The sequence below is a fragment of the Aquila chrysaetos genome, chromosome 3, assembly GCF_900496995.4.
Source record: "Aquila chrysaetos chrysaetos chromosome 3, bAquChr1.4, whole genome shotgun sequence".
Lineage (NCBI taxonomy): Eukaryota > Metazoa > Chordata > Aves > Accipitriformes > Accipitridae > Aquila > Aquila chrysaetos.
In genome coordinates, this window is record NC_044006.1 from 38,743,255 (window position 1) to 38,755,713 (window position 12,459).

At 37.8% G+C, this 12,459-nt stretch overlaps 1 protein-coding gene across 7 annotated transcripts in view; it reads left to right on the forward strand.

Annotated features, from left to right (window-relative positions):
• The window catches only part of SATB1 (SATB homeobox 1), a 94,149-nt gene that overhangs the window by 35,306 nt on the left and 46,384 nt on the right, over positions 1–12,459 (forward strand). For all 7 annotated transcript variants that reach the window (XM_030009228.2, XM_030009230.2, XM_030009227.2 and 4 more), the window contains one exon: positions 11,062–11,173. In XM_030009228.2, coding sequence (XP_029865088.1) covers positions 11,062–11,173 — 112 coding nt within the window. The remainder of the gene's footprint in view (positions 1–11,061; positions 11,174–12,459) is intronic.

The following is a 12,459-nucleotide window of genomic DNA, read 5'->3' on the forward strand; positions in this document are numbered from 1 at the left end:
TGTATTGTATTATTACATGGTGCTGGAGTTGGACCACGGACAATTCATATAGAAAGCATTTGAATACGTAGCTAAAGATAAGGAGTGCATGTGTGGGGGGGTACTGTCTCTTGCTTCTTTTCCCCCTTTTCTGTCAGTTATTTTATTAAACTAAATTAACATGGCAGTTATTCCCTAAGAAATGCCAGCATAATTTACTGCTGCAAAGGGGCTCAAAATGTAAACCAGATGATAAACTAAAAATAAAAAAGTCCACATTAAGATTTAATTGCACTTCCCTTTCTATATTACGTTCTTATGTAAAATACATTACAAAACAGTACTTTCTTTATCACTTCCTTCACTTTTAACTGAATTTCATTACCAATAAAGAAATATATTGTCTCTGTTTCAGTAATGTCACTTGACAGTTAATCCCTTAACTTGATGTACGTGTCTTTAAGATTTTTTTTTTTTTTTTTTATAAAGAACATGATAGCACTGACTGGAGCCAAGTATTGCACAATCATGTGATTTGCAAGTTTCCCAGCTCGCAGCTTTGCCAGTGCAGGTCAATTCACACCTGCCACACTTATGCCATTCTGGTCCTCATGTTGCTTTTCCTTGGTGATTGTCAGAGGTAGAGCGAGTTGTGCGTGCGACTCCTTCCTTCCCCCCTCCCTCCCTGCTCCAAATGTGTGGTAAACCGTGTGCATTGGAAGTGTCTGCTCAGGAATTAAATGGAGTTTAATTTCTGTCCATTAGGAAGCTGCTATCCACATCGCCAATTAAGCCCTCTATTTAAAGGGCGAGGAGATATGTATGTCTACATCTTAATCACTGCTGCGACTGGTTTGCAGAGACCTTCCCTGACTGGTTCAGTTATTACTAGCAGTGGTGGGAGGCACAGAGAGCAGTGTGGTTATAAAACCTACCCAAAAGCTGAGCAAATTCTGTAGGTGCTGTAGCGTCACTGTCAGCAGATTTAAAGCTGAGATACGTCTGTGTTAGGGGACGCAGGGGTGTAGGCATAAAGATGCGTCGGGAGAAAATTGAATTTTTTACCTGACAGGAATAAAAGCAAAGTAGAACCCTCTTACTGAGAGGCAATGCTGAGAGAGGAGCAACTCTCGCCTTGTCAGACCAGACTCTTTGCATGTTTTCACTCTAATCGTAACTTAGAAGAAAAGAGATGCGTTTCTCAGACTCTGAGCAAAACTCTCAAAGCTTGCTCCCCCCCCCCCCTTTTTTTTTTCTTTTCTTTTTAAATTAATAACAGGTTCTTCCTTTTTATTTCCAAGAAACATGGTAGGAAAATAAGGCAAGGGTGAGCTTTGTCTCTCTTTCCTTGGACGCTTCTTTAAGAACAGCACAAATAGTATTAGATTCCCCTGGTGCCTTGCAGCAGTGATCAGAGGGCAGGTTTTTCAGGACAGCAGCAACCTCAGACCTGCCTCACTCCAAGCCATGGAATAAACTACTCAAAAGGGAAAAGTTCTGTTCCCTAGGGGTGGGAACAGATGAAAGGTTCTCCTCATATACACCTGTCTCTTAATTATTTTTATTTTATTTTTTGAGTACTAAGATTTCCTACACTGAGAGTTGCAGTTCTTTCATAAATTTGCACTGGAAGAGGCGGGGGGAGACTGCACTAAAGCGTAACCTGTGCCTGGCTGTGCCACCTTTCCAAAGGATTTGATACTTTTTAGTAAACTGTCATGGAGCAGGATGAGTTTCGTGATGATGAAAAACCTGAGGCACATGCGAAGGACACCACTGTCAATGGCCTTTCTAGAGATGGAGGGGAGGTTTCAGCTCCCTAAGTTTTACCTGTTGTGTTTGTATTTGAATCAGTATACCTAGACTCTCTCAGAATTGTGGGGGGTTGTGTGTGTGTATGTATATATATATACACAGGTATATATATATATGTATCACAATAAAATCCCACCAAAATATACTTACTTGCCAGCTAGTATGTCCCCAAGCTCTTAAAGCTGTGTTCCTTATTCTGCACTTTCTGCAAGGAGGACCTTTGTGTGCTAAACGTAATCTAGCTAATTTTTTTTTTAATTTATATATTTTAATATAAGGGGTAACTAAGAAAAAATTTTTAATAAATAGACCCTCAAAGCGCATGTGCATATTCCACATGGAAAGCTAGCTTGAACATTTCTCTTTTGAGATACCTTCATTGAATCTTGCATCTTTTTATGAATTCTTTAGAGCATCTATACTTTTCACAAACTCTTGTCAGTGAAAGGCAACAACACAGAGGCAAAACTAGTTTCTTGGCTAACATAGCTGCTTAAAATGTCACCTTCATATGATTTTACTTAACAGAAGTTAAGAATCCACAGCGCATTTCATACTAGAACTCATTTTTCTCCTGACAAATTTTTACATTTTTCTTAGGACAGAAAGTAGTTTGTTCATGTGCTTTTAGTAGCATAAATATCCTCACAGAATTTGGGTCTATATGATTAGGAATGTACAGGTGGCTCATAAAGAGGCACATGGCCTGAAACAATAAATCTGACACTTAACCATTTAAACAAAGGATAGGCAAGGGATGTTACGTTTGGCACTAGAGGGGTATTTAAGCAAGCAATCAGAGGCATGAGAGATGCACTGACTAGGAGCAGAAGTCAATGAAGTTCAAAATAAAAGCTAGCCAGACGTTTTAAAAAAAAAAAAAAAAAAAAAAAGTACATATCTAGTGAGGGAGATTACCATGGGATGTGGTGAAAGATCCAGCACAAGAAGTCTTCAGATCAATATCAGATGTTTGCTCTAGCCCAGCCACAGGTAACTTGGCTGAATTCAGAAATTGCTAGATGAACTTCTAGGGTCTCTTTTTATGTTGAGTCCAAATAGATGCTCAAAATGGTCTTTTGGGTTTAAAAATCTGCAAAAACTTGTGTAGAAAAAGGAAAAGAGATCAAAGAAAAGGCTTATCCTAAACACCAGAAGAAATTCAGCAAGACAACTGTTAGTGCTACTGAGTCTGATGACTTCTTGTCTGGACATTGTGCCTTAGGGCTCAACTTCATGCCAGACATCTGATGCTTTGCCTAGCAGAACAGTGGAATCCGAGAAGAGACTTGCTGAAAATCATGTCCTGTTTCCCAGCAAGGAAATCTTCCTTAACGTGGTAGATAATGCTAAGCAATTTTGAAGAGCCTTTTACAAAAACTGTAGTGAAAACAACCATTGCAGCTGGTTGAAGATAGAACAATTATCAACATCTTTATCAGAAGAATGTATATACTTCATTTTTGTGGAAAAGTTTTATGTGCCCAAAGCTGAACTTAATGCATTAATAGATCTAAAATGTTCCCTATAACACAAAGCATTTTCATTAGGGTAGCATTTGGAAGCATGTGCATTTAGGATTAGCATTTCTAGATAGGAAACAAGTCAGAAGCACTCTGACCTGGCTGGAACGGAGTGGTTGGAAATAAAAGCAATCTATCTGAGAGGAAGGCTGAAGGTGTCTCTTACTCCGGATTTTCACCAGATCAGTCTGTGGGGCCTTGGATATCTCACCTACCTCAACCTTTATTCTTGTACAAGAAATCCTGGTTTGCCCTGTCCACGTCTATCGTGTATGATCTGGATTGTCCTCCTGGGCTCCAGCTTCCTCTAGTCTCGTTCCTTGTGTCCTGAGGAGAAGAGGTGAGCATAAGCACGCAGGCTGCACGTAGTGCATTGCCTAGTGTGGGAACAGTAGCAGCCTGGAGAGGGGCTGAGGACCCTGTCTCCACGTTAGAGGACTGGGAAGGAAGGATGGAATTTACCCTGGAGTAGCTTAGCTCTGGTTCTCTGGACTTGAAGTCCAGCCACAGTTGGAGCATGGCTTCTGGGTTTGGCTTCATCTAGCAGAAATTCTGCCTGTACACCCCGAGATAGCTTTGTGATGGGCATCAAAGTAGGAGCAATGGGGAGAGCCCTTGAAAATGTGCATTCCCAATTCAAGGTAAAAGAGCAGTTTAAAGCAATCTAGTTAACTTCATAACAGCTTTTTCAAGCAGATTGCTGGCTAAAATGGATAGTGCTTTCCTTACCCGTGGAGCTTTCAGGTTTCAGAGCTCTTCTGGCAAAGGCACTTGCAGAATAATATACCTTAGGATGTAATAATTCACCCCTCAAAATACAGGACCATTTTCATTCCATGAAGTAAAGCAAGAATTAACTTACTGAATACTGATTATTTTGCATTTTATATTTTATCCACGTTGATTTTAGGAAGGGTTTAGCCAGGACTTTTACTACTACGTACCTGCCATTTACAAATGGTGTGCAATAAAAACTGGGATTCTTAAAAAGATTCATGTTGGACATCTGACAATGAAGGCAAAAATGTGTTATGTCGTCTTATCTTTTCATAGGTTGAGGTTGTGACTTCTTTTTCTTTCTTTTTTTTTAAAGTCTAAGCACTTGCCATAAAGCTTGTAAAGCAGTTATGAAGTTCTTCAAATCTGAATTAACGTTTCCCACCTACCTATCTTTCTCTCTAAGCTTTTAACCTTTGTAGATATAAGACTAGTATCTTGGGAAGCAGCTTTTTATTTGAGCTTTATTTATATCTGTCAGTGGGAGATGCTCGGAAAACATTGGGAGAATGCTGCTCTGTCATGCAGCAACTGGGAATTTACATTACAAAATGGTAAAAATAATGCAAGGATCAGTTCCTTCAGATGCTGAATCCTCATTTCTGATTTTCACAATCTTCTCGTGTGTGGGTATATTTCTATATATATATAAATATATGTGTATATGTATGTATATACAATTGGGATTCTTTTTGTTTTATGTCTTCCTTCATTACAATCAGTGTGGCTTCATGTTTACGTTAATATGTACATTTATAATACATAAGGACAACATAAGGCAGAAAAGGAGGAGGAGATAATTTAGGCTTTACAAGGATAGGAGAAAGGAGGAAAGACATGCTTATGTATTGGAAGAAAAGCTTGTGCCATCATTTTAAATCTGCCTTTAAGCAGTTTTAACTTATATGACCAGCATTTGCCATGCAGAACCTTACTTCTCCTGACCCTGGCAACAGTATGGAGGTCAGATAGCCATCCAAGTGCAATGCCAAAGGCACAAACAAAAGTTTTTTCTTCTCTGTCCATCTGTGGGTTTTTCCCTTATCCTACATATTTATAGGGCATATGACAAGAAATTCCATTGCATTACTTGCTATAGTTCAAGGTAACAGACCAAGGAATTCAACATAATTCTTCATATGCAATTATCTGTCCATTTCATTATTCCTTGTTCAAAAAACAGCTAGTGGCTGGATATATTTGATCTGCTTTTATTCGGAGTGGCAGATGATAATTCTCTGCCATACCAGAACACTAAGAACAACATTTTGCCCTGGTTGGGTTTTTGCAGTACGTGGGCTGGCGTAGGCAGAGGCAGGCTAAAATCTTTTGATTTGGGGATAATCTTGTGTTATCCGGTTGGGGCTTGAATGTCCCCTTCTCATTTGAAAAATGTTAACGTAGAGCCTCCTGAGAAATAAGCACTCCTAAGAGTACGGCTTGTATTAAAACTGGTGCTTGCGATTTCCACGCAAACAAAAGCCACTGATAGTGGCTAGGATCAGGGAAACAAAGTTCCTCTGTCCTTTATGAAAAGATCCTCCTCCTCCCCCCCTCAATCTTTAAGTTCTGTTCTGTGCTGCAACTTTATCACTATTCAAACTAGGTCTAGGGACAAAGGCTCATAGCTTTTCTCTTTTTCTTTTTTTTTTTCTTTTTTTTTCTTTTTCTATTTTTTTTTTTAATTTTTTAAAGGCATGTTAGGGTTGCAGCATTGGAACATGCTACCCTGCTGGTGTCTAGGGATGTAAAGTGGAGGATTTAAGGAAGAGAAAATAGAATAGAGCCTTAAAAGTTTGGCTTTAAAAAATGGAGCCAGTAGTTTGACAGATTGTTCAGTAAATGTTCATTTTATTGAGAATTATAAAAAAGGTGCTTAACGCCTCTGTGCCATTAATATAATACATTAAAAGGTTACTGTCAAGATTAGTGTTTCAGCTCTGAAAATTGACTGTAGGGTTTATGGGCAGCACTGTTCATATTCTGCTTGGAAGATGAGGTGTCTTCTACTTACCACTTGACAAAACCATTATGTTGTTACAAGGCTTTATACTGAAAAACTTGATAAATAGTAAAACATAAATAAAATCTCATTTGAAAAGCGGGAGAATAGTTGCTGTCTGTCTCATAGCCAGATTTAGCAGATGCGGGTTTGAATGTAAAACAGTTGTGAAAATAGCCAGTGTCAAACTAGTGCAAAATTAAACTTGTGGGGTGTTCTGTTTTCAGTGCCTGTTATTGTTGAAGTACTCCATTTCAAAAGCATGCATTCCTTCCTACAGAAAAAAAATCAGATTCCTTAGTTGAAATTAATTAGCATTCAGAAACCAGATAGCATGTTTTTGGGTATTCATGAGATCTCTGTTTGAAAAAATGTTTTTAACTTGTAGAAATGTGTTGCAACACACAGATGGGAAGAAAAAGAAAAAAAATCTCTTTAGCAAGCACTGTGTGTAAAAGGAATATTACATTTTGCACGCTCCTGATTACCCTGTGTAAACAGTTTTTGACATCTGTCTTTATAGTTTTCGAGGAGAGGAAGACTTTGTTAAAAGAACCATTTTTATACAGCAGTCACCATTTCAGTCTTGCTTTACCTGTATTATGAAAGCAGATGGTCTGCATGTCTTTTGAATATTTATAACTATCAAAAACAATCTCTTGCTATTCACCCTTAGGCTTATGAGATGTCAGGACTGTTCTGGTTGAAAAAAAATCATCTTGGGTGTTTACAGAAAGAGGATTACATTAAGCTGAAATGACTATACATTTTCCAGTTTAATATTTGTCCATCAGCTGTTTAATCGTATTTAGATAATTGTGTAAATAAGTTGTTGCAGCCCTTGCCCCTTCCACTGAGCAGGCTTGAAGCTTTAAACACCGATGAATGAGTTGCAAAAAAGCTCGGGGTTTTTTTTTTTTTTCCTAGTTAAACAACCTGGAAGGCCTAAATAAGTTTTGGTTACAATGCTCCTTTTGAGGGAAATGTTTCATTTTCAAAGGAATCCCCGATACCTAATTCAGCCGAGTTGTTTTAGGAAGCTGCTGTGTCTGTTACTCTCTGCTAAGTCTGTTAGCATGTATTTGTTCTGTGTAAATACTGCAGCCCAACTACCCCTTCATGAGGCATGAAAACAACCTCATTCTGCCCATATAAAAATAATTTTAAGGTTATTTAGGGGAAGTTTTGGGACTGTGGGGGTTAAAAGCTTTTTTGACTGGAAGCTGAGCAATCACTGATAACAGATTTTGCTGTGGTTGGTTGATTTGGCAGAAAAGCATGAACAGTTTTGGTTTAGATGATTGAATTAACCTGATTAACATTGTTTTTGTTGTTTTGCAAAAAGGACAACAGTATACTTTTAGCGATGTTCGAACAATACTTCACCTGGTTGGAGAGCACTGTTGGAGGCAATGACTCAGAAATGCCTCCCTTGTAGTACCTGCAGCGGTGGCTACGACGACCAGCCGGCATGAAAGGCTCGGGTCCTTCCCATGTCTTGCAGGATGCACCTTGCGTTAGACTCTGGCACAATACGAAAGGTGTCTGATGCTACTGTTTTATCGGGTTTTATTTGATGGGCGTATGAAAAGAGTTCTGGTTGAGATTTAAGATATTCCCCAGGGAGTTCCCCAACTTCTTTGAGAAATGATGGTGTCTGGTTTTCAAACCTCTGGTATTTAATCTTCATGAGAGAATGGGATTTGGTTCAAACTACGCTGGGTGAACCTCAGCTGAACTTCAGAACAAATTCCACCCCTACCTCCACACAGTTGTTGGATGCCTAATTATAATTAACTTATTTGGCTAAAAAAAGAGCACTTGGGCTGCAGCAGATGGTATCATTCCAGAATAGTGGGATTTCTGTGAAGGTGGCATCATTTCAGATGAGATCTCCTGATTATCAGAACAGGACTGCAAGTGATGTGGTTGGGGAGGGGGCGTGGAGAGAGGGCAAAGAGGGAAATTTGGGATCTTGAAGTCTCGCAACTTACTTTCAAGGATAAACTTCTAGGAAATACCTTAAGACTGCAGCTCTGTGACCAGTTTTTACGTTCTTTCAATTTTATTTGTGACGTGCGAAAAAGAAATCAGATTGAGAGATGAATGTGATGCATGTGAATATTTGTATGATATATTTATATTCGTCATCCTTGTATATGGAAGGCATCTGCCTCTGTGCCTTACAGATAAGGAATGTCTATGTACAGTAGTACCTGAATATGATGTGCTTCAAATACAATAATTTTCATTTTGATTATTGATAAGTATAAGCCAAGACATGGGGAGCTCCTCACATGTAATGACCCAGGAAATAAGAAAAACTTCAATATGCCTCCAGTCTAGATTGTGGATCTCTGAAGACCACTAACTCATAGGGTTAATCTTCAGTTTTAGGCCCTAAGTATAGTGGGCATTTGTATATGTAGATTGCCATTAAAACATATAGGAATCCTACAGCAATAGGAATTATATAGGGGTTTCTATAGTAAAGTGCATCTCTCTGCACTGATGTGACTGCAGGTTTGATGACAATAAATAAAGCATAGAAACAATGAAATTCAATGTTGTCAAGTTATTTTCTGAGTTAACAAGGTAGTAATATTTTATCTGGCTTGTAAAATTTTGCCTTCAGTGAATTAGTAAATAAATCATTGATTCCTCCTGATGAGGATTCTTAGCGTAGGTAATATCACTTGAATGCTTGCATGAAGTGTTCTCAAAGAAAAAGCAGGATAATTTTCATTTTAAAATGTGTTGATAATGTCTGTAGGGTTTTTTTTTATCTACTTTGAAGAGCTGGAGTAAAATCTCAGTATTAGCCATCAAAGCCTGAAATTCATATTGTGTCAAAGAAGCTAAAATTCCTAGCAGTGTTATTTAAACAGACCAGTCCCCTATTTGGTTGTAAAATAAAGTAACTGCATTAAATTTATTTCTGAAGAAGCAGTCACAAACTGTCATGTCATTGGCATATCTTCTTTGTAAAATGACATGGAAGGGAGGACTAGGAAATTCTAGGCAAACATCTTCATCAATAATAGGTAATTTATTAAAATTATTATTAATATACATGTTTTTATACTTACTAAAGTTGTTTGGGCAGGATAAGACATCTGAAAGGTACAAAGTAAAATGAGAGAAACCCACTCTGAAGTCTAAATGACATCCACAAAATATGCAGAAGCTAATATGGGATGGTGGCCCATTACATGTGCAGTTCCTATTTTGCACATGCAGTTATGCAAGTTTTGTATGTATAGTAAGTGTGCATTCATATAATTTACCAGTTCAGATCCAAAGGACTTTTTAAATCATGCCTTATGTATCATGTGCCTATGTTTAAAATAGTTTAATCTGTAAAAGAGCTTAAACAATAATTTTGTAAGTATTAGACATTAATGATACTGCTATTATATTGGAAATTGAAATTGGGTTCAGCTGAGCTTGGTTCAGGTCATTCAGGCTAGAGTTGCAGTAGTCTATTAAGATTTCATTCTCCTTTTATACCACTGACAAAAGGCTTCTAGCTAATTTCAGAAATGCCAGGTTAATATCAAGGAATGGTAAGAATTTTGGTGATTCAGAGAAACATTAAAACAGCTGCCTGGTGAGTAGAGGGTATCCACATTTGGCCTCACACTAGCAGTTCTGAGCCTCCACAAATAGCTTGTTACTGAGTAATACATTAGAAAATGGTTATAATGAACTTCACTAAGATCAGTAATCAAGGTACTTTTACTCAGAAGTGAACTAGTCTTATAAAAGAAGACTTACAGTAGTATTTATTGCATTTTTACTCCAAACTCTTTCTTCCAGTGGTTACTGCAGTTTGTGTAACAGAGGGTTAATGCTCTACATCAATTTTATGACAGTACAAATATAGCTAAATGTTACATGCTGAATAGCGAAGAAACATAATAATCAGGGCTCCATCTTCTTGACTGTCATTGTCTTCTCAATATGCTGGACAATTCCTGTAGTTAAGCTAAAAGGAACTACTTTCCACATAGACATCTAAAGGGTGGCAAAGTTCAGTCTATTGAAATTACATTTGCTAATTTTGTTGTTCATACATCATATACTGAGTATAATTTTCAAGTTGGAGCATTATCTCATTTTGCAAGGCTTAGTCTTAATTGATTTTGTAAAAAAGAATGTAGTGGAACTGAAAGTTTTATGCATTGTAAATTCTACTATTTTAAAATTGGTCAAAACTGAGCAGAAGGTAAATTTCTCACTGTAGCTATCTGATATCTCGAGAACCTTTGAGAAAAAATTGTCTCTATCATCCTTTGGTCTATTTTACAGCTAATATTCAGTTACAGAATTAGACATGACAATAAAAGCTTTTCATAAGCCTGTTCTGCAAATCACTTAAAATACCCTGTTTAGGAAAAGCAAGTCTGTGTTCGTTTTGGATTGTTACATACATATTTTATTCTACCCTCTTATTTTATCCTACTAATAGGTCATTCAGATAAACTTTCATTGTACTATTTTCTGGAGTCTGCCCTGTGATAAGTGGCACAAAGGGAATGGGCATGGGTAACTTGGGGCATTGCTTGTGTTTTTAGCATCAGCGTAGGATTTGTATGCCTGTAAACTTGTGTGGGTACATGAAGGGTCAATCAAACTTAAAAGCAGAAATAGTATGAACAAAATGCACTTCGAAGATTAACATCTTCCATCCAGAGCACATCCCATTGCCTGATGTTTCTTGGTCGATAACTTTGTTCTTCCCTTAGTACATCTGCTTTTTTTGCTCCCATTTACAATACACCTTGGTTTGTTTTTATGCTCAATTAATGAGTTTTTTAAAAGGCTTTGGATGATAGGATTAAAAATGCAATATGGTTCTCAAACTCTAAAAATATAATGGTTTCAACAATTGAGGTAATTTGTGCTTTGACTTGTACTGCTCTGTATTACAGATTTTTTTTTTCTTCTCCCCTTTTCACACAGAGTATGATTTCTTCCATTGTGAACAGCACTTACTATGCAAATGTCTCAGCAGCAAAATGTCAGGAATTTGGAAGGTGGTATAAACATTTCAAGAAGGCAAAAGATATGATGGGTAAGCAGAAAAAAAAAAAAAAAAAAAAAATTGCCGTGATGGTGGATACATACCATTATGTGTCACACTGAGGTCTGTCACAGTCATAAGGAAGCCAGGTCCCTTCATGATAAGTTTAGGATGCTTTTGATGAGTAGATGTAGAAAGTACATATATAGTGAAAGAATTCATTTAAATAAATATTTGCTATTGAAACAGCCAAACTGACTTGGGTTGCCAGAGATGTAAAGCTGTCATTCTGTAAATCTAGAGATCTTCTACCACCCAGAATAATTGTTTAAAAAACCTGTTCCTGGAACTGTGATGGACTCATTTTTTGAATGTATGGGGTGTTTTTTTGTTGTGTTCCCCGCCCCCCCCCCCCCGGCTAATGTATATTTAAAGAAACAGGCTTCTATAACTATCACTGCCTTCCAAAAACATTGCTATAATTTTATAAATTCATATCTTTCTCTAACTTTGGGACCCTGATTTCAATTCATTTTAACAAATAGTTGTTGTGACAATTGTTTGCTTTTTGTAGTAAGCACAAGTAAAATACTGGAGAAAAAAAATCCATCAGTGGGACATACTAATTCTGTAATACCTTATATCTTTCTGTATTGTCCCTTTTTAAAACTATTTCTTAAACCTGTTAACATAATTTTAAACACTTTATGTCAGAAAATTTCTATGTAGTTTTCAACAGAATGAAGAAATGGGACCTCAATTTGGATTGAATTTTGAGCTTGACTTAGCTTTCAGTATTTGAAGCAAAATCATTCATCTACCAAAACAGGTTCCTTGCCTTTTATAGCTTAAGGCTGTAATGAAGACAATGCATCACTTTTGTGATAATTGCTTGAATTACTATTCCAAGTGAATGGCCCACTTGGGTTGATCTCTACTTTCTGCTAGTGAAAAAAGGCAGCTTCTTTCCTTTATCTACTTTATACTTCTGTGCAACACCGAGCCCTTCTTCTGAGACCACCAAAGTCGGTGGTAAGACTTCACTTGGTTTCAGGTGGTCTGTGCGCGAGGCAGCAGAGTGCCTGCGTGGGATGGTGACCTCTCTGCAGCAGCCTCTCCCACCTCCATTGCAGCAGCGCTCCTGCATGGGGCAACCCCTGCCAAATTTTCCTTACGTGACCTGCCAAGACAGGTTCGCCATCCGTTCATCCGTCCGTTCATTTGGGGACAATGAAGCCAGTGCATAGGAAACATGGGGGGTGTGTGTGGTGTGTATTCCTGTGTTACCTAATGCTGTGGGGAGAGGCAGAACTACCCCCAAAGCCACACGGGTGAGG